Genomic DNA, 26,534 nt, shown 5'->3' with positions numbered 1-26,534 from the left:
TTTGAGGACACGGAGAAACGAGCAAATGTACTGTTGGTAGAAATATGCAAATAGTACCATGTGGGAAAGGAGTATGGGGTTCCTCAAAGACTTCAAAATGGAGCTATGGTATGGCCCAGCAATTGCACTACCATATACACGTAACAACAAGCTGAATCAGCATGTCAGAGACACCTGCGCTGCCTTGGTCACTACAGCAGTGGTCATAGCAGCCAGACAGTCGGAGGAAAACAATGTGGTATTGGGAGTGGATGGGGACTAACAACTACCTCTACCTCCAGCTCCAAGGGATCTGACGGCCTCCTCTATTGGCCTCCATGGACATCTGCACCCATGTACAGACATAATTAAGAAAAAAATTAAAAAATTTTAAAAGAACTTTTTAGTTAAACATAGTGGCACAAACCAGAATTTGGGAGGCTAAAGCAGGATTGTCAAGAACTTGAGGCCAGGGCTAGTCTGGACTATGCAGCAAAATCCTGGCTAAAAAATCCAAAGAAACACATTGCCTCAGTAAGCTGAGAGGCATGACTTGCACATTTGTGTTTGTGGGAAACCTGAACTTGTCAGGAAACAGGTGGTTTGCTACTGCATTCCCAATGGCTATAACTATAAAGCAAGGCTCCCAGTCTGCTCCCATGGTCATTCTTCAGTGATCGCCAATCCCACACCCAGTGAAAAACAATGTGGCAGATAGGGGTAGCTGCCCAGGACCTGTTCTGTGCACAGCTATGCCTGCCCTAGGAGAGCTGTGTCCCACAAGCCCTCAAAGCCTTATGAGAACTGTATCCTACACACATACATACACACACACCTTCAGGGGTCAGGGTGGGGGCAGTCCCTTCCTCTGTAAGGCATCTGGGGCACGGGGCAGAGAGGGCAGCCAGAGGCTATGCACACGCATGCATGCACACACGCACGCACGCACGCACGCACGCACGCGCACAGTCCCCTCCTCTGTAAGGCGTCTGGAGCATGGGGCAGAGGGCAGCCAGAGGCTATGCACCTTCATCATCACTTTATTTGTTCCATTTGCTCAAGGGGACAACTATAAACTCAGGGAGCCATGGTGACAACACCGTAGCACCCAGGGTACAGGTCTCCAAGTTGGACTCTGACTTCATGCCCAGCAAGAGGCCAATCTGTGACCTCCATGTACACACCCTTCAGCTTATAGTCCTGGTTAAAGGAAGGCTCCAAAGGAAATGGCTCAGTACTGACTCCAGACCCACCACTTTGCAGCCATCTTGGTATTATATCCTTCACTTATGCTGCTGTAAGTTGGGTGGGGCCACAGGGTCTCATAGAGACCCCATAGAGTATGGAGAAAGAGTACTGAGATACCTCTCCTAGCCTGTGCTGAGACTGAGCACAAGGGAGACCATGGGCCAGGGCCTTGGTTGACCAGGTAGAGGGATAGGGCAGGACTTTTGCTCTAGAGCAAGTTCCAGACCATTTAGCTCACACCTCCAGAGAAGTGTCAGGAGCCAATATGTGCATACACCTACCTGCACACAAACATGTACACTCAGGTGCCCCTTATGGAGTGTGGATGGCCCCCCCACCTCCTCTGAAGCATGGAGCATGAGGATGGGAGAAATGGGACAGCCCTATGGCACAAGGCCAGTGACCAGGGAGAGACTCATGAAGCAACTGAGGTCCCCTCCTCAGCAGGTACACCATCATTGGTGGACCTCTCTTCCTCTGCAGTTCCAGTCCCTGGCAGGTCATCATCCGGCCCTGGGTGCCCTTCCCCGTTGTTGACAGCTCTGGCCTGGTGACTCTGCTGCTTCTGTCGCCGGGTCTCCTTGTACCTCATGGTGATGTCTCTGTGGGGCAGCAGAGCCACCTCACTACCTGTTCTTTTAGCAGCCCCCAGCATAGGCCCCATAGACACCTGGATACCTTTGTTCTGCAAGAGGCTACATGTGCTATAATTCTAGGAATAGCTAAGTAGATGTCAAGCTATAGTGTCAGCTACAGGCAGGGCAGGTCACCTTGAACCTCAAGAACCTGGATCTGCCAGGCAGAGCCACAGAGAGTACAAGGGCCAAGGCAGAAAGAGCCACAAGGCAAGGCAAGGGTAGGGAATGGATAGAGCCTTGTCTGGATTCAACCAGAGGGGACAGACACCACTCGAGGTAAAGCCTGAAGGCCTGGGTTCCCACCCCCACTCACCGCAGGAAGAAGCGCCAGACAGTCCATGTAAGCACGAGGATGGAGCCAAGAGTCCAGCACTGGGAGATGTAGAAGGGCAGTGACAGCGTGAGTGTGTGCGGGTCATACTTCACCACGATGAGCAGCTCTGTGACTGTGATGGCTGCCACCAGCCAGGCCTGCTGGCCTAGCTTCCTGTGGGGCTTCCTGCAGAGAGGCAGCAGCTGCCTGGCTTGTCCAGCACCCCAAATGCCCTTGGGGCTCCCAGGCTCTGGCATCCCACCCCCTAGGCCTTATGGCAGCCCTCACAATTCATCCATGAAGTCGTAGATCTCACGCATGGCCACACCACCCACGTTCACGAAGAAGACCAGCCGCAGGAGGACCAGGTAGTGTTCAGGGGGCATCCATAGCACAAACTTCAGGTAGAAGGTGTTCAGCTCTGCAAGCAGGAACTAGGGGATGGGAGAAGGTCAGTTCATCAGTTTTAGAACTAACCATTGGTGTTACATAGATACCCAGTCACCAGGCTGCTGGGACTTACCACCAGGATGATGCCACACACGGCCAGCCAGCGGTGCAGGCTGGAGGCTGGCTTCCACTCAAAACGTACCCAGCTGTAAGGCGTGAACTGAAAGGCAATCCTCTTCATCTTGCCCCTGGGAACCAGAGAGCCAGCAGCCTGAGGGCAATGGCCAGTCAACCAGCTTTATTCAGGTCACAGAGCTACAGCCAGAACCTATGAGTTAGTGTGTACTGCCTTCCTCAGCAGACACAGGCTCTGCCCTGTTCAAAATCCCACATAGCTACTCAGAGGGGCATATACACATGGGTGAATCACCCAGACAGGAGGGGAGCCTTGTACCTTACTGTACCCAGGTTTTTCCTCTTCGGTGATGCCATGGGCCTGGGTCTTAATCCTCTTTCTAATGCTGGGACTACCTTGAATAGCTCCTCTAACCCTTTCTCTGTTTTGTTTTTGTTGTTGTTGGGCTTTTTTGTTGTTTTTTTTTTTTCTTTCTTTTTTTTTTTTGTTGTTGTTCTGATACATGGTCTCTCTATTGTGTAGCTCTGAGTGTTCTGGAACTTGCTATATAGACCAGGCTGTCTTGGAACTCAAGAGATCTACCTCTGCCTCCCAGGCCCTGGGATAAACCCTGCTTTTTGTTGGGACAACTTGCTAGGTAGACGAGGCTGGGCTCCAATTCATAAAGATCTAGCTGCCTATCTGGGATTAGAGGTGTGTTCTACTATGCCTGGCTAGTTTTTATTTTCATTTATTGAAATACGATCTTATGTAACTAAGGCTAGTTACATACAGGGTTTCTCTGTGTAGCCCTGGATGTCCTGGAACTCACTCTGTAGACCAGCTGGTCTTGAACTCAGAAATCTGCCTGCCTCTGCCTCCTGGGATTAAAGGCGTGCGCCACCACTGCCTGGCTGTGGTTTTTTTTTTTTTCTTTTTCCTTTTTTTTTTTTTTTAACTTGTGTTATTATTTTTCTATTTAAGACAAACAAGTCTTACTGGATTGCCTAGACTAAACTTGAACTTTTGTTCTCAAGGAATTCTCTTGCCTCAGCTTCCCAAGCAGTGGACTCTGTAGTATACACCACCATTCCGGGTACAATTTCTTTTTCTTAAATCTTGTAAGTAGCAGAGAAACTGGGTATGGAGGTACACATTAGGACTCCTGGGAGTTTGGAGATGGGGGCAAGAGTCATCCTAGACTACAGAGCAAGTCTAAGGACAACCTAGGCTGTGTGAGAGATGGAGAGATCAGGCCCATAGTCTCTTAAGAGAAGCAAGCCAGGGAGTGAGACGGAGGAAAATAGTCGACTCTCTACCACTCTAATGTCCTGCTTGCCACCCTCCCAAGTAGCAAGGCCTTGTCCTTGGGGGGCCCAATGCTTTGTGGTTCCCTTCTATAACTCCCAAGATGTACTTGTAGGTTGGAATGTTCCAGAGGCCCTGCCACTTATATGTCTTCAAGGACAGCCACTCGAGGGTCTTCATGCCACAGTAGATGCCCAGCCCGTTGCAGATGAGTACGTCCATGATCCACTGGGTCAGGAAAGGAGAGGAATTAACCACAGGGCCTGAGATGACAGCCCGGGCCCACCCAGGCTGTGCCTTGCCCGCTGCACCTACATGGTCCCACCAGCACTCGCTGAAGTTGGGCAGCTGATGCTCCAGGCTATACTCCAGGAACTCGAACATCACACTGATGATCATGCACATCCACCAGTCACGGATCATGAGGGTCTGTGAGGGGCCAGACAGCTCCCATCAGGCTGTGCCACACTTTTCCTACAGACAACACCCCTCAAACACACAATCCCTGCCGTCTGCCCCCAGCCCCAGCAGGTCCCCAGTAAATGTAGCAGATGGGCAGCTGTATTTCCAATTTGAAGGTTTCCAGCCAACATGGAGGGGCCCGGAGACTTGACACTGAGCTCTAACAGGAGGTTGGGATGGACAGGCAGCACTATTGTGGGGGTGCCCTGGGGCCCAGGCTGGCCTAGGCTTCCTGCCTTGCCATTTCCCTCATTCCCTCTTCCTAACTGGCCACAGTGCTAGGAACAGGGCGTAGATCTGAAGAGCAGGGTCAGCACTAGCACTTAAGTCCTCCTGAGAAAACTGCAAGTTTCTGGTATATTATACATATTCTCCAGGATGGCACAGTGCTTCCTCACCAGGGCTCACCTACCTACCACTTAGGTCAACTGTGGACCCAAATGGCCTGGAACATGGAGAAAAAGGGAACTAGACAGAACCAGGGTGTCAGTCAGCTAGGTTACCCTACCTTCAGATACCAGCCAATGAAGTGTGCAGGAACAAAGCCATCCAGCTTGTCCTGTAGGTAACAAGGATGCGACCCTGAGGCCCAGCCCCCATCTCAGGCAGCCCCTCCATCAGGCAGTCTCCTCCCCTGTGGTATCTTGGGCAAGTCTCCAGGGACCATACTACCTCATGCTATGCAGAGGCCCAATGTCATTCCCCTCCCCTTTACAAACAACCCTCTAGGCTGATGCCAAGTCAGAGCCTGGCAAGTATGTTGTTATGTGGACACCTTCAGATGACCACACTGGCAACAGAGACCAGGATGCCCTTCTGGTGGATTCTTATCTAACATGAACAAGGCCATACACCCACTGTGCAGGAGCATGGACGTCTTGCAGGGCACCCTGCCTGATCCCATAAAACCAAGGGCAGCCCTGGGCTGCTGAAGCCCTGCAGTTGAGAACACCCCTACCCAGATGTTGTGGAAGGGGTCAGTCTTGTTGTCAGCATCATAGATGAGGCAGTTGCCCCCGTAGTCCCTCTCTGGCAATGGGACTCCCAGCCTAGGATCCACATACTTCAGAAACTGCCGGCCATCCTGGACTGTCTGCAAAGCAGAGCCATTAGTGTGGTGAAGCTTAGCAAGGAAGCCTGGATGGAGTGGTCTGTAGTGTGTATGTTACAAGGACAGCAGCTCTTCCACCAGCTAGGGCTGGAGAGCTGAGGGTGCCTTGAGCTCCAGTGAGCCAACAGGACATAAATGCCAGACCCCTACAATACTCTCTCCCAGTGGGTATTGGACTAGATTCCTATCCAGAAGAGGCAGCTCTGCACTGCTGCCCTTCCTATAAAGTCCAGGGCCATGTCCAAGGACTCTGTCAAGCACAAGCCCATCTTTCTGGATGGAGCAGCTGGTAAGAGTTCTGTCCCTTTGGTGGACAAAGCATTTCTGGACAAAAAAGAGGAGGGGGCCCTTGGAGCAAACTTCAAGCCAGGACAAAGAGAGGCCTCAAAGGCCTAGAGACCATGAGAAAGAGGTCTAGCAGAGAGGACAGAAGTAAGCAGGACAGGACCAGAGAAGGAACAGGCTAGCTGGCTGGGAGTCTAGCCCCTGGTCTGAAAGTCAGATGGCCATCTTGTTAGTGGCATGTGTCCTGGGAACTAACAGTACTTGAGGACATGCTGAGGCAGGAATGTTCCTGGAACCATCTTCCAGCTAAAGCCCCAAGGCCTCAAATGAAGTCGGAAAAGGTAAGTTCTAGGCTTGACAGAAGTTTAGAATCAAGGGTACCTACTTGTTCCTAGTTTCAGAATACCTGCAAAACAAATGCTGCTTCTGATTACCATGCAGAAACCCCATGATGCCATGGGGCTCTTATAGAGGGCACCGGGGAAGGGGCAGAAGGGAAGTCGATACATTGCAGGAGGTCTTTCAAGATAGAGTACTAGAACCGATGTGATCACGGTAATGGGTTACATACTCTGTAGCCGAGTACCTGGACACCTGACCAGCAAATCCAGTTCCCAGGCTGCAGTCTCTTAAGACTAGCATCCATCCTTCAAGAACCGAACAGGGCCCCAGGGAAAAGGCTGATTCCAGAGACAGAAACTAAAGGAGAGTGGCCAAGGCCTAAAGAACTTCAGCAAAAACATAAAGCAATATTTGAGTACAACTTGAACAAAGTAACTTTGAGTCATGCTGATCACAACAAATTATTAGATACCTAACACATGGTTGGAAAGAGACAGGCTTTCCTCAAGAGGAATTCCATAACACACAGACACACAACCCTGAGGTAGTGGAGCCCAAGTCCTGGTTCCTACCCCGACATGGATAGTGCATAGAAGCTTCCTTCCAGAGAACTGACAGAAATAGACAGTAAAAGGTACCGCATGAAGGAGGCCCTAGGAGCCTCGCCACGATCAAGGTTTGTCTTACCAGGGAGAAGCCCCATTGACAGACAGCTTATAGCTTAAATCCAGTCAACTCCTAAGAAATACATCAGACAAATTCAAATAACTCCGATGTCAAAGGCAGAAAAAATAACAGTTCAAGGAAATCAACGTATCTCATGAATATGGATGCAAAGATCCTCGACAGAAGACTAGGAGGCTGGATCCAGACTACAGACAGGGCTAGACACCACCTCCTCCTCTTGGGAATGCCCGTAGCTTCCAAGAAGAAAATCCTGCCAGGCATGCCAGTACACACCTCTGACCGCAGCCCCTGGGGAAGTAGACGCAGGGGGACGTAAATGTACTACAAGCTCAGGGTCAGCCTTGGCTATACAAGACCCTGTCTCAAAACCAAACCAAACCAACAGAACATCTCAAATGAACCACATTTTAAAAATTACTTGGTGTAAATACCATCACCAATAAAGGAAAAATTCACACAATCATCTTACTTAATGCAGAAAGTGCATTTGACAAAATCAAATGGCCTAAAATCTAATAACGAAAACAATAAACCAGCTATACCTGAACTACTTCCACTTGGTGAAGGCTTCTGAGAAAAGTCAGAGCTCAGACTGCACCTTACAGAAAGGCTGGATACGACCATAAGGCTGAGAACCAGTTAAGGAGGTCCATGCTTGTGATCAGTCTCCAGAAGGCTAGCTAGACAAGAATAGGAAATAGAAGGAGCAGGCTGCAAGGAAGGGTGGTACAGATGACAGGACAACAACCAACCCTACACAAGTACTAGCGCTGCTTAAGTTCAGTAAGGCCACAGGGCACCCATCAACACAAAAGTCAACTACTTCTACACCCTATTAACAAAGAATATACTTGGGAACAATTTAACAATGGAAGTTTGAAATGCACATTATGAAAACCACAAAACAAGAGATGCCATCTTATACCCATTAGGGTATAATTCCATTCTCCACCAGGAATTCCACCTCTGAGCGCGCGCGCGCGCGCGCGCACACACACACACACACACACACACACACACACACACACACACACACACCCCACAGAACTGAAAGACAGAGTACAAAGCAGCAGGAATTCTAGGTCAGCGCTGGTGGAATGCAAGATGGCACAGCCATGCTGGATGGCAATATGGCAGCTCCTCAAACATTAAAAGCACTGTGTGATGTGACCAGTGAGACCACTATAGGTGAGAAATAGAACTTTGTGTCCCACAAGCCCTGTCAGGGGTGCTGGGAGCTGCTTGTTTCACAGCAGCACAATGGGAAATCAAATGCCTCTCGGGTCCTGAGATGTTTCTCAGCCATAGAAAGAGGCACTGTGCTGACGACATAGCTGGGGGGACCTCAGAGATGATATGGGTTATCAAGGGTTCACAAGGCCCATTCAGGGGTGTTCTGAGACAAGTCTTGACAGATGGCAGGTAACTAGAGAGTAGAACAGAGAGACTATCAAAGAAATGAGTGAGTTTTCTAGATATAGAACTGTTCTGGGTCTGCTAGGATGTTTTGTATACATACAGGGACTCTGCCCTGCATAACTGCCCCAGATGGTGGATTTAGCACTATAAAAAACCTGGCCACTCACTCATGGAGCTCAGGATTCAGTGACTGAAGCAGAGTGGACCATTAGTGAACACAGAATGTAAGACTCTACTCCCATCCCACCCCACCGCAGAGTAGCAAATCCCACTGGCTCCTTGGGTCCCAGGTAGACCAAAGTTCCTAAAGCCGTAGCTGCCCAGCTACAGGCCAGGGGCAGAGCTGATGGACTGCACTTCACCTGTCTTGTAACCAGATGAGCTGTCTTCCTTGTGTCTGTCCCGGCTTGCACATAAATATGGCAGCAGCCTATGCCTGCACCCACACTAAGACACCCTGCCTGGAGGTGAGACAATTTGTGTCTGCCTGTGCTGGTCCAGCTTCTTGCCAGCACTCTGGGGCCTGGGGAGTTAAGCCTCCTCTATTATCTATTCCTGTTTTATCAACCAAGAAAAGCTGCTTACCTGGAAAAGGATGAAGATGAGAAACAACTCGTAGACCACACTAACACACAGCCAAAACCGCCAGTAAGCTACAACAAGATAACAGCAACGTCAGGGGCTCTGCTCTGGGGCGCCAGGCCCCACCCAGCCCCAAGAGGCTCCTGATCATAGACAGTATTTTTTTTAAAGGGATGCTTAGGTGTCCTTTATAGAATCTTTATAAGCAAGGACTAAATGAAATTACAGAGAGCTTCCCTAGGAAGTGTGAAATGCTTTCCTCTACTCGAGCCTGAGGTCTGACCTCGATGTGGAGGCACAGACGGCCCATGATGCTGGTAAAGCAGTGCTGAGCACCCAGCTCTCAGATGTACCAGTGCGGCCGACCCGCACTGCTCTGCGGGACACCTTTTTCAGGGATGAAAATCTTGCAATTCTGATCACACTATAGTACTGAGGAACCAGAGAGGTTCCATGTGTGACTTGATCTACTTGATTGAAAATGACTGACCCTAACAGACAGGAAACATGATGTAGGAAGCTCTTGATGGAATTTGTTCATGTTACTCCAGATACAGATGGTGGTTATGAATGTTCTTCACACTTGAACTGGGGGAACAGCCTGTGTGAAAACCTTCACCAGCTGAGAGTAGCAAGATGACCTCCACTCCTGAAGTGTGTGTGTATGTAAGAAGAACAGATACCTAAGGCCACACCTCCTCAACAGGAACCTTTATGCCATCAGTCCTAATGCTGCCATCACCACCTCTTTAGCTACTGCTGTTTCCCATCTTCTTTCCAAGAAGAGCCCAAGTCAGAAGCAGACCCATCTGAGCCTTGCCTCCTTTAGACCCATCCTGAATATCCAGCTGTTTCTACACTCCCCACCCCCAAACCCCGACTTCTTGTGTTGGTTGTTTTGATGTCAGTGCCCCTTGTCTACCCCAACATTAAATGTGAGAAAGGATCAAAGGCAGCTCAGCAGTACTGGGGATGGCACTGAACCCTAGAGGCACTGGGGATGGTGCTGACCCCAGCAGTACTGGGGATGGCGCTGACCCCAGCAGTACTGGGGATGACACTGACCCCAGCAGTACTGGGGATGACACTGACCCCAGCAGTACTGGGGATGACACTGACCCCAGCAGTACTGGGGATGACACTGACCCTAGCAGTACTGGGGATGACACTGACCCCAGCAGTACTGGGAATGACACTGACCCTAGCAGTACTGGGGATGGCGCTGACCCTAGCAGTGCTGGGGATGACACTGACCCCAGCAGTACTGGAGATGACACTGACCCCAGCAGTACTGGGGATGGCGCTGACCCCAGCAGTACTGGGGATGAACCTGACCCTAGCAGTACTGGGGATGGTGCTGAACCCTAGCTTTTGGGAAGGGGGTGGAGTTGTAGCTCAGTGGGGCACATTTGTATAGGACGAATGAGGCCCAGGGTTCAGCTCCTAGTACCACAAATAGACAAAACAAAAGCAAAAAAAGTGAACGGAGAGACTTGTTTCAAAAGAACCTGTTTCAAGTTATTCACTTGGAATCACAGCCAATTATAGTTTCCAAATAAAGCAACTTCCCAGACAGGTCAACTGAAGCCTCAGTTTGCTGCTCTAATGAGGCCAGGCAGATAATGGCCCCGGTTGAGGTAGCCTGACTGCATCTTTAGGGCAGGGAGCCCTCCTCCCTGGGGCAGATGCTGTGGGAGCAGTCCCTCACAGTGCACTGAGCTTGCTCTGGAGGCCCCGGGTTCCATGCTCAGTATATCAACAAAAAGTGAAGTGGGAGATGGCTGAGGACAGATTTCCTACATGAATACCACAGAATGGTGAAGAAGCCTGGAGCTTATGTAAAGCAACTACACTAGAAAGAAAGGCAGAGACAGAGACCAGCCTGGTCAACATAGTTCTAGACAGCCAGAGCTACACAGTGAGACCCTATTTTATTTTTATTTATTTATTTATTTATTTTTAAAAAGGAGGAAAGGAGGGAGAGGAACAACATTCTAGTACCAGGAGCTGGAACTGTAGTCACTTAGATCAGAGTTCTGTGGGAACCTCCTAAAGCTCTAAAACCTTTCAGACATGGTGATTTTTGTTTGCCATGATATAGGGCTTGTGCCCCTGGACTAGAGAACCTGTGTGTCTTGGAGACACTTCAAGAGTCTCTTGAGAGGAAGATGCCTTACTATATGGGCTTATAGCTCTCTTTCTCCAAACACAGGATAAGACCTAAGCAATTAGCCAGCCCCTGTCCCTGTACACATGCAGTTTTATTGTAACAAAGCAAACTGTACAACTTTAACACCTAAAATTATGCACCTTTCCTTTCCAGTATAAACCAAATATATATATGTGTGTGTGTGTGTGTGTGCAATAATAATTAAATTACATAATAGAGAATGTCAACTCCAAATATAACTCTACAGGTCCTGTTGATTTTTCCCACTGTAGGACAAATCATCATTAGGAAGAAGCTTACTTCAAAAATGGCATCTTAAAACATCATACATAGGGGCTGGAGAGATGGCTCAGTGGTTAAGAGCACTGACTGCTCTTACAGAGGTCCTAAGTTCAATTCCCAGAAACCACATGGTGGCTTACAACCATCTGTAATGGGATCCGATGCCCTCTTCTGGTGTGTCTGAAGACAGCTACAGTGTACCCATATACATAAAATAAATAAAAAAAAAATCTTAAAAAAAAAAAATCACAAGCTGGGTGGTAGTGGCACACCTTTAATCCCAGCACTGAGAGAACAGGAGGATCTCTGTGAGTTCAAGGCCAGTCTGGTCTACAGAGATAGTTCTAGGACAGCTAAGGCTGCACAGAAGACCCCTGTCTCAAACGCACACACACACACACACACACACAGACACACACACACACACACACACACACACACACACACCACAATTAAACACTTGCTGTAAAATGAATTGGGCACTTTTAAATTATTTCCCTTTCCTGTGGCTCTGGTTCAAATCCGTGTGTGGCAAGGCTAAATGGGTTCAGAGGGTGGAGGCCCACTGAGGCTCAGAGGCCACTCAGGAATCTAGTGTCAATCACAAGCCATACAGCCTGCTCGGGTCCTCAAGGACCCAGCTCAGAGCTTCAGGACCACAGGGGAATCATGTTCACAGCCTCAGAACTAATTCACCCCTGGTGGACATTCCCCGTTCCTGAAGGCTAACGAGCTCAAGGCTCCCTTATCTCTTGCTCCTACAGTGGGTGGTTAAACAATCAAGTAAGTATACAGGTACATAAGGGAAAATCTCAAGACTGCCTACTTTACAAAACAATACAAAAACAACAACAACAACAAAATAAACAAACCCCAGCAATATTGGGCACTTACTTGTGGTCCCAGTATCCAGGAAGGGAGGCAAGAGAATTCCTTGAATCTAAGAATTTGAGGATAGCCTGAGCAACAGTAAGACCCTCAAAAATAAGTAAATAAATAAATATACACAACACATACAAATTTAAGTGTTTATTTTTTAAAATGCCTAAAAATAGTTTCTGTAATTTCACAGTTTATACTCCTATTGAAGCAGGAAAAAACAAAACAAAACATGTTTTTCAGTATATGCCAAGGCCCTTAAGAAGTAACACCAACTAACTTGTAGTCTCAAGAGCCTCCTCACCTGAGCTCTGGCCAACTGAGCAGGCAGGTGGGTGGCCTGTGTCCTCCAGCTGAGGTTCACAGGGAGCAATCTGATATCATAGATTTGTCAGAACTTGGGGCGGGGGCAGTGGAGACTGTACTCAAGAGTTACTCCCAGGTCTCCAGCCCCTCCTATATGATCCCAGGGCACCCTGATCTGCAGGAAGGTGAGAAAGCCACAGGACAGGGAAGAGACGAGTGGAGGAGGTACAGTCAGCTCTCCATGCCGTGGGGTAGCAGCCACAGGAGGAGTTGGCAGAGGGGACAGGACAGTCACATCCAGCAGCACAGACACAGCAGCTGCTCAGCACAGAAGCACGACGTGCCACACATGGGAAAGAAATGGTGAGTTACCTGGATGAGGTCTGGAAAATGGCCCGTCTTTAGCTTGTGTGACTCCAAAGCATAAGAAAACCAAAATACTGGCCACAATACCTCTGCAAATAAAGAACAAACAACCACTCAGTGTGTGCAGGCTTCTTTCAGGCAGAGGTGGGAGGCAACAGGAACCCCAGTGGACACCCGTGATAGTCTAGTCCCTGCCATGCTGGAAATAGCCCACAACTCCGTCTGGCAGCTTCTTGGCGGGAGGCTGATCCTCAACGGCTCACTCCACCTCAACAGCCTGCAAGCAGCACCACTCTCAGATGTCCATGTCATTTAGAATGTCACCACTGACTCACTCAAACACAGGATTAGACCTCATAAAGCCTCTGAAAAACATCAGGATTTAATGGCTATCTCATAGTACAGGCCTAATGGGTGTTCCCAGAATTGCCCTGTTGGTCACCACCTCCAACACCAGTGTGCTCTTGAAGGTGCAAGATGCAAAGCATGATACCTACATGTCGACCAAACATTAAAAACAGGGCACAGGGTGTAGAAGCATGGACCACACAAAGCCAGGGCTGTGCCTGTGAGGCCACAGTCCCTGCTAAGGACCGGCTCGGGCCAGTGTCCACAGCAATACTAGTCTCACTCTGCTCTGCACTTGCTCAGTGTCTTCTGTGAGGCCACAATCCCTGCTAAGGACCGGCTCGGGCCAGTGTCCACAGCAATACCAGTCTCACTCTGCCCTGCCCTTGCTGAGTGTCTTTAGCATCTTGACATCCTATCTCATGGCAGTGGTCAGAACAAGCCAAGAAAACGGAGTATTGCTTGCCTGCCCTGAGCAGCCAAGATGAGAGCCACCCCTAATCTTAGCAGAACATCTGCAGCCCTCCAAGGCACAGGAGACTTTATGGATTAGTTTCCAACCTGGCTCTACACCACTGCTGCCAGGAGGAACAGAGCACTCACTGCTCAGCTCTGAGGAGAGGGATCATAGCTCTTTCAAAGAAGCACTAGCAAGACAGGAGGCGGGAAAGGAACCTGGAAAGGGCTCCCTGAAGCGATACCTCACACAAGACACAGCCCAAATTAGTTGCCTTCCAGTGTAGATTGCTATCCTATTAGGTTAAATAGTTCCCATTCCCAAAAGAATAGAAATAAAGATCAAGACAAAGTGATGCCACTGTTCTGTTTACCTGAGACCATTAGTGTGCCTAAAGTACAGTCCCTGTGGTGCAAAGCACCACATAGCTATGTAGGCTGGGTGGTATGAGACCTTGACCATGGACATAAGGCTTGTGTGAATGATGATTTACAAGGATGGGTTGTAAGAAGTACTTAAGTTCTTAAGGACCTGAAAATATAGCATTGGAGCAGAGGTACTGTGAAAGAAAAACAAATGCCTTAAATATAAACTTTTAAGCAAATAAAGTTCACACTTTATCCTAATTGATCAGTTCCCTCTAAAGTTCCCCTCTGCTGCCGGGTGGTGGCAGCGCACGCCTTTAATCCCAGCACTTGGGAGGCAGAGGCAGGCAGATTTCTGAGTTCGAGGCGAGCCTGGTCTACAGAGTGAGTTCCAGGACAGCCAGGGCTATACAGAGAAACCCCGTCTCAAAAAACAAAAACAAAACCAACAACAACAACAACAACAAAAAATTCCCCTCTGCCCCAGATATCCGTGTAGGCCACACGATGGTGGGTCTTCACAGGTGGTGACAGCGCCTGTTTCTGGTGATCCAGGTGGGTGTGAGCAGAACTGGTCAGCCTATTTGAAGAGTTCTCTGTTGCTTTCCTCATAGTAAGACTATGGCTGTGGGCTTGGCGAGCAAGGCCCCTCATTCACCAACTACAGTTCCCACTGTTAATCTGATCTGATTCTTAAGACACTATGCCTACCCTGAGCAAAGCCCCTTTTCCATTGCAGAGCAATCCTCCATCCCCTTGTTGAGCTTGGAGGATCAGAAAAGGTGCAGGGCTTAAAGCCTCTTTGGGCAGAGCCTGCAGTTCATGAGATTCTTCTGAACAGGAAGCATGCCTGTTGCCGTTTACTGATTTAATCAACTTACTTTGCTGTGGATATGAGATTTCATACTCTGGGTAATGCTCCAATACCACTTTACTCATTTTGTTGCCCAGCACTGCCTTAGGCCATTACTGGGACATGACTTGAGAATACTAATGGCCTTTTCTGAGTTTCAGACAAACCAGAACTTCTAGGCCCATTTTGGGCCTTTCCACCCCCTCCACCTCCCTAGTCCTGTCCTTAGAATGACTCTAAGGAGTCTGGGTCTCTCACTGAAGAACACCGGAAGCCAAGATTGGTTGTTGGGTATACCTATTGCCACTACCGTAAGTAAGGCTGGCTTTAGGCTCTGAGTTCAGAAAGTGGCAAACACTTGACTTCGACAACCTATATCTATACATTACTCTGGTATCTGTGGAGTGCTGGCTTCAGGATCCTCCAGATAATGAAATGTGTGAACACTCAGATCTTTTACATACAGTGCTATCTGCGTATAGCCACATATATCTCTCAATTCTTAAAAACATCTCTAAATTCATATGCTAGCTATAAGGAATGTGGCTGCTATACACAGAGCTGGTTTAGTACATGATAGACAATAACAAGGAAAAGGTCTGTACAAGTTCAATAGATGTAGTTCATTTTCAATGTTTTCTTTCTAAAGAACTGTATTGGGCTGGAGAGATGGTTCAGTGGTTAAGAGCACTGACTGCTCTTCCAGAAGTCCTGAGTTCAATTCCCAGCAATTACATGATGGCTCACAGCCATCTGCATTGGGATCTGATGCCTTCTTCTGGTGTATCTGAAGAGAGTGACAGTGTACTCACATAAAATAAATAAAATCTTAAAAAAAGAAAAGAAAACTGTATTTATTTATTCATTCATGTGTATAGGTGTTTGGCCTGCATGAATATCTGCACTTCATGTGTGCAGAGTCTACAGAGCCCAGAAGGAAGAACTGGAGTTACAGACAGTTGTGAGCTGTCATATAGGTGCTGGGAATCAAAGCTAGATCCTTTGGAAGAGCAGTTAGTGCTCTTACACACCGAGCCATCTCTCCAGACCCCTTTCAAAAGGGTTCAAAAATTGGCTGAATCCTCATAGAGGAAGCTAGTGGATACGGGAGGCTGAAGTGTTACAGATAACATACATTTCTGTTTGTAACTAAATTTCTGTTGGTGCTGCACTGAGCTAAATCTTGAGTTTGTTTCTGATGTTCCACAGTGGGGGGCAGTTCTAACCTCTGTCCTTTGGTGACCTAAAAACTCGACTGGTTTCTGGCATCTGTCACATAATCAAAGCCACAGCAGCAACTGTACAGGTACCCATGGGCTCAGCTATCAGCCAGTCCATGGGCTCTTGTAGCCTCTGCCTCTGTTCTTAGAGAATCCATCTCCTTGCACTTCAGGAGGCTCAGTGCATCTATAAATTGATTCTCTTGTCAGTATGCCTTCTTAGGGTCCCAGCCATTACATTACCTAAGATAGTTAGTGTGTGTGTGTGTGTGTGTGTCACTTGGAATGAAAGCTGGGACTAGACAGTGCAAAACAAATGTTCTACCATTGACCCCACCTGTAGAAGCCTGATGCTGGACCACATGTGAGTTTAGTGGAGTTTGGTGGCCCAGTAGTTAAGAGCACTGGATACTCATACAGAGTACCTAGGTCTGGTTTCCAGCACCCACAAGACAGCTTACAATCATCTCTATCTTCATCTCTATCTCCAGGGGTTCTGTCATGAGCACCAGACACACAAACACAGATAAAACACCCGTACATAAAATAAAATTGAGAGAGAGAGAGAGGTCGATCAATCTCAATCAGTAATGAATGACCTGCTGTAGTTTCAAATCCTTATCGCCTTTACAGTTCAGTCCTGCCGGAGGTGTGTGAGGGAATCTTGAGGTTCTCAGTCTGAGAAGCCCTGGGATGTCAGCAGTGTACATTTTATATGCTGTTTCTCTCCTTTTTCTTTCTTGGTAAAGTATCTTCTCAGGTTTTCTTTTCCCCAAGACTTATTTTTATTACTTTTAATTATATTTTATGTGTATATGTGTGTGTGTGTGTATACACACACACACACAAGAATGTGCACATTAAGTGTAGGTGCAACAAGGTGGCAGATCCTCTGGAGCTGGAGATACAGACATTATGGCCACCAGTCATTGCTACTAAGATCTGAACTTGGTTCCCCTGCAAGGACATAAAGTACAGCTAAGCCATCTCGCTTGCTCCTACACAGTCTTTACCTTATTTTCTTGAGAATAGGTATTATTATGCTGTCTGGGCTACTCTCAGATCAAGCGATCTCCTCCTAGCCTCCAGAGTATCTGTGAGTGCATGTGAACCATCAGATTTTACTGTGTTGCTTCCTGTTCATTGTGTTTGCCTTTTTAAAAAATGTGGTTTTACAAAACAAAAAGAGAAAGGAGGCAGAATCTTGCTATACAGCCCAGACTGGCCTCAAATTTAGGATTCTCCTGCTTCAAACAACTCAGTGCTGAGATTACAAGTATGTCATCTCACCATGCTTAGCTTTTATATTTGTAAAAATTTTTAAATTGTAAATGGATTGGACAGTTCACTAACTGAGAAGGTGAGAGAGCCTAAAGTGCCCCAGGTTACCACACCAGATGATAAACCATGAGCCATCTGTGTGGGACAGCTTACCAATAGTACTGACAGACTGACAGTCTACAAAGATATACATCCCTGGTGTGGGGAAGAAGCCAGGCACCAAAGGTAACATAGCACAGGACTCCTGGGCAATCAGAGCACATGGTGTGAGACTCAAGGCTTCCTGAGTCAGCAGGCACATGGGTATGTGCATCTCAAACTTACCAAGCTGGGACTTTATTAGAAATGCATCAAACTGTAGACCAATAGGTTAATTTGAGAAGAAAAAAAAAAAGCTGTGTAGTAGTCTCTGTTGAGAGTCCTGGCTATTCAAAAGGCTGAGACAAAAGGATTATTTGAGCCCTGGAGTTCAAGAACAAACTGGCAGCTGGGTATGGTAAAGCATGATATAATCACAACATTTGGAGGCAGAGGTGAGTGGATTTGTGAGTTCCAGACCAGCCTGGTCCATATAGTGAGTTTCAGGACAAGCCTGGCAATATAGTGAAACACATCCCACATCTCAAAGACGAGGAGCAATGATAGGGGAGCTCAAATGAAAGACTTTACAAAGGGGGCAGGAGAGATGGCACACTGGTTAAGAGCATTAGCTGCTAGTGTAGAGGACCTGAGCTCAGTTCCCAGCACCCATATCAGAAGGCTCATAACTGACTCTAACTCCAAATCCAGGGGATCCAATGTCCTCTGATACGCATGGGCATTTATATGTACATAGTACAGTAACTCATAGGCATACATATATGCACATAAAAGTTAAGTAAGTCTTAAGAAGTATGTTAAAATAAATCCTGGGGAGCCGGAGAGACTCCTCAGTGGTTAAGAGCATTTACTGTTTTTAGAAAAAACCCAGATCCCAATTCCAGCACCTATACTGTGATTCACAACTATTTGTAGCTCTCTGAGGACACTTCTTATGTATCCCAATACATACATACATAGAATAAAACTAATTTTTTAAATGAAAAATAAGTAAGTCTTGGGGTTGTCTGTACAGTGCTTGCTCGGGATATGTAAGGGTCTGAGTTCCATCCGCAACAACACAAAAACTAAAAACTATTTTCTATAATAAGGCTGGTGAGATGGCCCAGCAGGTAGCATGCTTGTCACTAAGCCTGATAACTTGAGTTCAATCCCTAGGATTTGCGTGAGAGTAAGAGAAAATCAACTCCACAGGCTGTTCTGATCCTTGTGCATGTGTGCTTTGTACATGCTTGAACACACAGATACATGCAAACATAAAACAAATGTGATGAAAACCTACCACATGAACAAACACCACAAAAATTATAAAATATTTTCTATAAAGCTGGTGAGATGGCTCAGTAGGTAACATGCTTGTCACTAAGCCTGCTTTTAAGTGCATAAGAAAACTCCCATAGTCCCAGGGAGAAGCAAATGGCAGATTCCAGGTTCTACCAGAAGAATTAGAGGCCAGAAAGGTAGTTCATTCCCTTCATGTTCTTAGGGAGGAAAGAGGGAGACAAAGAATATGAGAAACAGATGTCCAGTGTTCCCTGGGGGAGGTCTGTGCTAGATGAAGAAGGGCTGTGTCCACACAGGTCCACAGTGCTACCCTCCTTATACTTGGGGGTCTGAGCTCTTGGACTCTCCAGGGTCTGGGTCACCTAGTATTGACAACAGGACCAACAGACTGGATGGACAACAGCTTTGTAACTGCTCTGGCAGGTGACTGGTGACCACTCCAGGGTACCTTTGCATGTTCCTGCTCTTCAGAGGAAGGACTACTCTTCCTTGAAACAACTCTTGTCCAGTGACATCAATCAGACCTGGGCATCTTTAGCTAAACTTCTCATATAGAGAAACTCATATAGAGTGCAGGATGTGGTGCTAAGGATTAAACCCTAGGCTCCTGAATGATATATCCAGACCCTGGAGAGTACCTCCTGAGGTGTTCCATCTCTTTGGGCTTCTTACTATGCTTTACAGATGCTACTGACTCTCTATTCCCAGGTACACACAGATGAATTCAGAGGAAGACAGCAGACACAGTTTTGTGGTTTTGTTGTTGTTTGTTTGTTTGTTTTCTTTTCCTTTCCTTTCCCTCCCTTTCCTTTCTTTTCTTTTGAGACAGGGTCTCAAAAAATGGCCTAGAACTCTCTATAGAGAGGAGGCTGGCTTCAAATTCAGAGAGATCTGCCTTTCTGCTTCCCAGTGCTAGAAAGATGTGCACCACCATGTGCTCTTTGTTTTTCTGAAACAGGGTCTCATGTAACACAGGCTGGTCTTGAACTCACCATGTAGCCAAGACTGGCCTTGAACTCCTGATCCTCCTGCCTCAGTTTCCCAAGTGCTAGGTTTACATGTGTGAGCAATCATACCTGGCTAAGACCTAGTTCTACTTGAAAATTCCCTCTGAGCAGACATAGGAACAAATGAGACTATACTGCCTCCATACCCTAAGGGCCAATATCTGCAGATGACCCCTCTGTTGGCACCAGGGCAGGAAGGACAAAGCAGACCTGACCCAGTGGCCCAGGAAGCACAAGTTCCTCTCTTAGTATTCAATCATCTCCTTAAGAGCATGCTGAACTTACAGACCTAGCCTGAGACTTAGAGTCTGGTAGAAGCCTTCCCAAGAAAGGAGGGAGGAACAGACAGGTGTGTACCTGAGCAGGAAGCACCAGCATAGGCCAGGCCAGAGATGATGGACTACAGAAGGGCTAGAGGGCCTGGGAGCAAGCTATCCTAAGCTCAGAGAAAGAGAAAAAGAGAGAGAGAGAGAGACAGAGACAGAGACAGAGACACAGACAGACAGAGACAGACAGAGACAGAAACACAAACAGCAAACACTCCTGAGAGGCTGACTATGAGCTGGAATCACTGAACAGTGAAGCATTTCACAGACAATGTGCTGGGGACAGCTGGGAAATGAGCGAAGGGACCTGTAGGGTCCAGCAGCCTGACAGCAACGTTTTAGCAGAAGCACTCAGTTGTACTCAAGGACATAAGTGCCATTATAAGGTTCATTGCTGGTGGCTCTATATCCCAGAAAATCTGAGAATCCTTATGGCCTGGAGTCCACCACAATGAGGGTGAGCTGCTGGTGTGATGATGTGGCCACTCTCATGAGGCCCACTGATACTGGGGAGGGGACACGACTATATCCACATGTTCACTCCAGACTCAGTTACCCCATTCAATTCTTATAGCAAATCACTAAGACTCCCATTTTTCAAAAACAAAATTTTAGCCTAGAAGTGTTAAGACCATGGGGATTCCCCGAGCCTGGGGGAAAGCAAACAAAGTCGCCTGAAACTTCACTAGGTTTCAAGTGCCATTACAGGGTTCATTGCTGGTGGCTTATATCTGAGAACCCTTATGTCCTGGAGTCTACCACACTGAAGGTGAGCTGATGATGTGGGCACTCTCACAAGGCTTCTGCATACCAGCTAGGAGTCACTCTGAAGACTAACTCAAATCATCCCTACCACTCAAAGCTGACACAGTCCCACGATCCTGGGCAAGAAATACTACACAGCTTCAAGGGAAGGTAGAGGCCAGTCACTTAGACATACAGAGAAAAGGGAGAGCCTGGGTTGAGCAACACAGGACAACACACCCTCCAAACATAAGCAGTTACCTCTTAGTGTTGTAGGCTGTATCCTGAGGGGTTTCCTCTAGGAGGGTCACATAGCCGAGTGCACAGGTGAGGATGAACAGCACAGTTAAGGTGTGGGCACGCCTGGATCCAAAACACACAGGGAGTGTCAGAGCAGAGAGGATCACCGAGCACTTGAGTGAATACCTACCTAGTCACCCAGCACAGGAGAGGCACTGACCTGCACTCCCAAGCTCACTGACCATTCCCATGGGTAGCAGAGGGGTTGTACTGCCTACAGCACAGGTAGATATGGTCACATTTAATACGGTAAACGTGCAAGGCTTTCCCCAATTTCCCCTCCAGAGAGAGGGGAACTGGGCCTCTGGCCTTCCACATTAGACAAGTGTACACCACTAAGGTATAATCCCCAGTTCCTTCCCGAAGATCTTAGAAATTACTTCAGCTCCTTGGTTTTCTGTACTGTTATTTTTTCCTAGTACTTGGACCTTCTCATAGTTTCTGAAGTAGCCAGTAAGCTGACGGCATCCCTGCCTGTCTATGATCTTGAAAGGGAGCACTGTTTTTATTTCTTCTCCATATACTAGGAATATCTGAACAATAAATAGCACCTTTCCCCTGAGGTCAATATTCACCTTATTATTCCCACAGTTGCCAAAACCCGGCCTCTCCTGATCTGGGAAAGGGGAGACAGGAGGGAGGGAATCAGCCAAACAGACTCAGAGCAGGAAGACTTCAGAGCGTGTCAGTGATTGCTCAAGAGTGAGCTCTACCTTGTTGCTCCTTGTCTAAGTCACAACACGCGCACACACACACGCACTCAGGCACACTCGCACACACGGGCACACAGAGGCGGTCATCTTTCCTTCCAGAATGTCTGTTGGGTTTGTGCAGTGGTGCCTCCTATTCCTCCCTACCATAGACAGACACTGGGATGGTCTGAGTCCCATGACCAAGCCCAATATGAGAGTTGACCTATGTAAATTTTGGGACTTAAGTCACTGCCCAAGGGCAGGCATGAGGACAAACTGGTTCCTTGCTATGAGTGGAAAATACCCAGTTGTTTTTCCTCCCTGGAGATGACCATGCTCCTCATGCTGAGTGGGTAGGAAGGCAGCCCTGCTGGAACCAACCAGGGAAACATGAAGGTGTTGCCAAGAAAGGGACAAGGCTGTCCCAGGTCAGGTCTTCAAGAGGCTTTTAGTCTGTTACACTGGCTTTCTTGGCCTCCAGATCTGAGAGTCAAAAAGGTATGAATTATCAAATCATGCTTGCTACATGTGGACAAATCTAGGTAAGCCCTAGCCTACAGTGATTGATCATTTATACCTGAAGCTGCAGAAATAAAGAATTACTGAGGACATACTGGTGATTTCTGCCCCAACTCACCTAAACGGCTCACTGGAAGCACCATGATCCAAGTGTGGACTACCAACTCTCAAACTGTCACTGATTCCATGCTGGTGGGAGTGGGTTAGAAAGTTGTATAGGAGCCGGGCAGTGGTGGCGCACGCCTTTAATCCCAGCACTTGGGAGGCAGAGGCAGGTGGATTTCTGAGTTCGAGGCCAGCCTGGTCTACAGAGTGAGTTCCAGGACAGCCAGGACTATACACACACATAGGCAGAATATCAATACACACAAAATAAAACTTTATATAAATAAAGTTCCAGGTATGTACCAGAATCTTAGCTCTTGTTTAGTTCCCGATATATTCCCTAAGATAATAATGACACTCAGCATAAGTCCCCAAAATATATACTGAAGAATGACTAAATGAATAAATATAAAACAAGAAAGGCAAGCCAACAACCCACTCCAGAATTCTCTGTCCAGTGGCCATCAACTGTACTGGAGACGGTGATGCCTCTCTGCTGTCTAAGAGGCATGGTGGAGCTACCTGATAGAGAATGATGTTTAAATACCCACCTGAGTAATTCATGGACTGTTATCAATATAAGGCCAATTAGAGTCCTTTATTGTAAGTAGGCAATGAGGAACAGCCTCCTGCCACAAAGATCTCTTGGCCCTGGAGTAAGGCAATAACAAGGTTTATAAAAACAAAAACCAGGTGTGGGTCAGGGATTTTATAAGCACTATTTCCCTTTGTCCTGTCATCCAGGATGTGATTGAGATGGTGTGGGGTCAGTTATGAGGTTAGAGAACGTATGTCCTGTCAAGCAGAATGAGGTATGGGGTCAGTCTTGAGATCAGTTATGAGGTTGCAACAACCTGACTTCTAGGCCATTTCAATGTCCAAAGGACCTCAAAGGTCAGAGAAGTCCATTGGCACTAGCTTTGGCACCATACCCACAACTTCAATTGCCCCACACTCGATTTCGAGAACTCTCTCTCTGTCTGGCTGTCCTAGAACTCACTATATAGACCAGGCTGGCTTCAAATTCACAGAGCTCCACCTACCTCTGCCTTCCAAGTGCTGGGATTGCTTCTTTTCCCTCTAATGTCTTCATAGTCACTAGAAGGCATCATAGTGAAAAGTGGTTCTGGTTGGATCTCCTTGCATAAGCTGTCCATAACCCAGGGAAGGTGCTAATAGTATAAGGCTCAGATGCAAAGCTATCTCCCACACCCAACCCACTTTCCTGCTCTTTCAACTGTATCTCACCAGTGCCTCGGCTACCACTCCCACTTGCAAGCCAGAGATACAAGCTGGCAAATGATAGAGTCCCTTGGAGGATTCTGTGAGATAGCGTTTTCTCCTGAATTATCTGAACACTTCCAGACTAGGCTTCTCTGGGATCAGATATGCTCTGTACTCCCCGAGCTACTTCCACTTAACATTCCCTCCACTGGGAACACATTTGTCTCTGTGCACTTGGGTCCCACTTGTCTGTAGGGCCCACCATGGGACTCCAGTGTGGCATAGGTAGATGGAAACTTAGCCGCCTGAAGTAAAGGCAAAGCCATCCCTCTCATGAAGCGTGCTCTTTCGTTTAGTTTTGTCTTTCTCACAAACGAGGAAAGGTGAAGAGTTAGTCCAAGGTCATGGCCCTGGTCAGCCAGGACGGTGGCATGGTCCTTCAAAGACGTAAAAGACCTGCAATTCCTAGGCACCCACTCCACTAAAGGCAGACTGGGCAGCCTGACACAAAAACTTGTCAGAGGTTGAGTTGTGCAAGCCAGGGTCACTGAAAAGGGTAGCAGTGAGCAAAACCTACTACCCAGATATGCCATACCCATCAGGCCAGTTCAGAGCAACGTTACGGGGAGGAGCAGGGGAATATCACCTATCTAGCAGAAAGGAAACCTGAAAATCACTAATATGTAGTGGCCAGGCCTTACGGAGCTCATCCCGGGGCTCCCCCGACCCGAAAAAAACACTCGCCATCTCATACGCAGACGACCACGGGGGGATTCCACCGGCTTGCGGGCCGCTGAGCCCTGGTGAAGCGTTCCTCTGGCTGATCTGGGCCCTGACGGTCCCCGACTCCAACCTAAACCGTCTGTCCCAAACTCCGACCGCGACGCGGGGAGACCCTTACCAAAAGAAGGTGTTAGTGCCATCGTCGTAGACCTCGGACTCGGTGCTGCGGCGGCCCTCGAATAGCGGAGACTCAGATCCCGAGCCTCCGGCGACTCTGCGCTCGCCCTTTCGCATGGCGCCCGGCCTGCGCAGCCCACCAGCCTGCAGGCGGTGGGCTGGGGTCGCAGTGCTGCCCGGCGGGGTCTCCGCGGGAGTGGGGCGGGGCCGTAAGGCATTGTGGGACGCGTAGTGCGCGCCGGCCGCAGGGCATGCTGGGCGCTGGGAGCCCAGGCCCCAAGCTGCCAGCTGGGAGGGACGCGTCCGGTTGCTAGGAAACCGGCCGCGTGCTCCGCTTGACAGAGACCGTACCAGCGGCTGGCAGTGTGTGGTTGTGGTTGATAAAGTTCCCAAGACAAGTCTCTGAAGACGCAAAAAAAAAAAAAAAAAAAAAAAAAAAAAAAAAAAAAAAAGAGAGAGAGACTCAACCTAAACTGTTGTGGTAGCCAGCCCTAGCATGCGGACTAAACTCCGGAGGCTGAGGCGGGAGGATTGAACGAATTCAAGGACAGCCTGAGTTATGCAAACCTTGAATTTAAAAAGAGAGGGGGGCCGGGCAGTGGTGCCGCACGCCTTTAATCCCAGCACTTAGGAGGCAGAGGCAGGCAGATTTCTGAGTTCGAAGCCAGCCTGGTCTACAGAGTGAGTTCCAGGATAGCCAGGGCTACACAGAGAAACCCTGTCTCAAAAAACAAAAAACAAACAAACAAAAAAACCCAAAAAATAAAATAAATAAAAAAATAAAGAGAGAGGTGGGAGGGCGTGGGGGGGGGGAAGATGGAGAAATGGCTTAGCATTTAAGATCACTGGCTGACTTTCTAGAGGACGGAGTTCCGTTCCCACACCTACATAGCAGCTCACAATATATTGTAACTTGAGTTCAGTGGTTCCAATGCCCTCTTCTAGTCTCCAGGGGACTGCATACAGTTGGTGTACAGATGCATGCACGCAAACAAAATACCTATACACTAATAGATAAGATAGATAGATAGGTTAGATAAATTATTGCCCAACATGGTGGCGTTATTGCCCAACATGGTGGCGTAGTCCTTTAATCCTAGCACTCAGGTGTCAGAGACAGGAAGAGCTGTATGTGTTTGAAACCATCCAAGTTTACATAGTGAGCTCTAGATCGGCCAAGGCTACACAGACTGTCTCAATTTTTAAGATAAATAAAAATTAATGACTACTTTAAACTAGCAGGACAAGTCAAACTGGATACTGACACTAATACGGATAGTTGCTGAAAGTACTCACATTTTTGCCAGAGGTAGAGAATGGGTTACTTGTCTGAGAGAGTGGGTCCTTTTTCGGTTTTCTCAGATGTGTTGACATATGGTGCCACCAGCCTGAAATCCCAGCACTTTGAGGTGGAGGTAGATAAATCAGGAAGTTCATGGTCATCCTTTGTGTGAGACTAGGAGTTAGACAGATTCCCTGATAGGCAGACTGAGAAGAGAGCCTATTGAATATTAAAAATGGCAAAATTCAGCCTGGTGGCAGTGGCCCACACCTTTAATCCCAGTACTCAGGAGGAAGAGGCAGGCAGATCTTTGTGAGTTTGGGGCAACCTCATCTACAGAGTTCCAGGAAACCAAGGCTACAGAGAAAAACCCTGTCTCAAAAAAACCCCAAAAACAAACACACACACACACACACACACACCAAAAACAAAATGCTGCCAGGCAGTGGTGGCGCATGCCTTTAATCCCAGCACTTGGGAGGCAGAGGCAGGAGGATTTCTGAGTTTGAGGCCAGCCTGGTCTACAGAGTGAGTTCCAAGACAGCCAGGACTACACATAGAAACCCTATCTGGGAAAACAAAACAAAACAAACAAACAAACAAAAAACTGCCAAGATGGCAAACTTCTGGTTTCTTCTTCACACTC

General features: G+C 47.8%; 1 protein-coding gene across 4 annotated transcripts; it reads right to left on the bottom strand.

Moving 5' to 3' along the window:
* Positions 1 to 1,003: 1,003 nt before the first annotated feature.
* Ptdss2 (phosphatidylserine synthase 2) lies at positions 1,004 to 24,900 on the bottom strand. Of its 4 annotated transcripts, XM_034520533.2 has the most exons (12): positions 24,608 to 24,900; positions 21,128 to 21,229; positions 12,889 to 12,971; positions 8,883 to 8,950; positions 5,412 to 5,546; positions 4,962 to 5,012; positions 4,307 to 4,420; positions 4,101 to 4,219; positions 2,702 to 2,816; positions 2,467 to 2,612; positions 2,179 to 2,364; positions 1,004 to 1,829 (listed from the first exon to the last, which is right to left on the bottom strand). In XM_034520533.2, the coding sequence occupies exons 1-12, from the start codon at positions 24,721 to 24,723 to the stop codon at positions 1,643 to 1,645; spliced, it is 1,422 nt and encodes a 473-aa protein (XP_034376424.1). In that variant the 5' UTR covers positions 24,724 to 24,900; the 3' UTR covers positions 1,004 to 1,642. The 4 variants fall into 4 exon arrangements, 3 of the variants coding, with proteins under 3 accessions (XP_034376424.1, XP_076769354.1, XP_076769359.1); XM_076913239.1 differs by lacking the exons at positions 8,883 to 8,950; positions 21,128 to 21,229; positions 24,608 to 24,900 and having other exon boundaries at positions 12,889 to 12,967; XR_013103965.1 differs by lacking the exons at positions 1,004 to 1,829; positions 2,179 to 2,364; positions 2,467 to 2,612; ... (2 more) ...; positions 4,307 to 4,420; positions 8,883 to 8,950 and having other exon boundaries at positions 24,608 to 24,849.
* Positions 24,901 to 26,534: the final 1,634 nt, after the last annotated feature.

The sequence above is a fragment of the Arvicanthis niloticus genome, chromosome 1, assembly GCF_011762505.2.
Source record: "Arvicanthis niloticus isolate mArvNil1 chromosome 1, mArvNil1.pat.X, whole genome shotgun sequence".
In the NCBI taxonomy this organism is placed as follows: Eukaryota; Metazoa; Chordata; class Mammalia; order Rodentia; family Muridae; genus Arvicanthis; species Arvicanthis niloticus.
The sequence above is the reverse complement of the archived record's forward strand: the minus strand, read 5'-3'. Positions and strand labels throughout refer to the sequence as shown.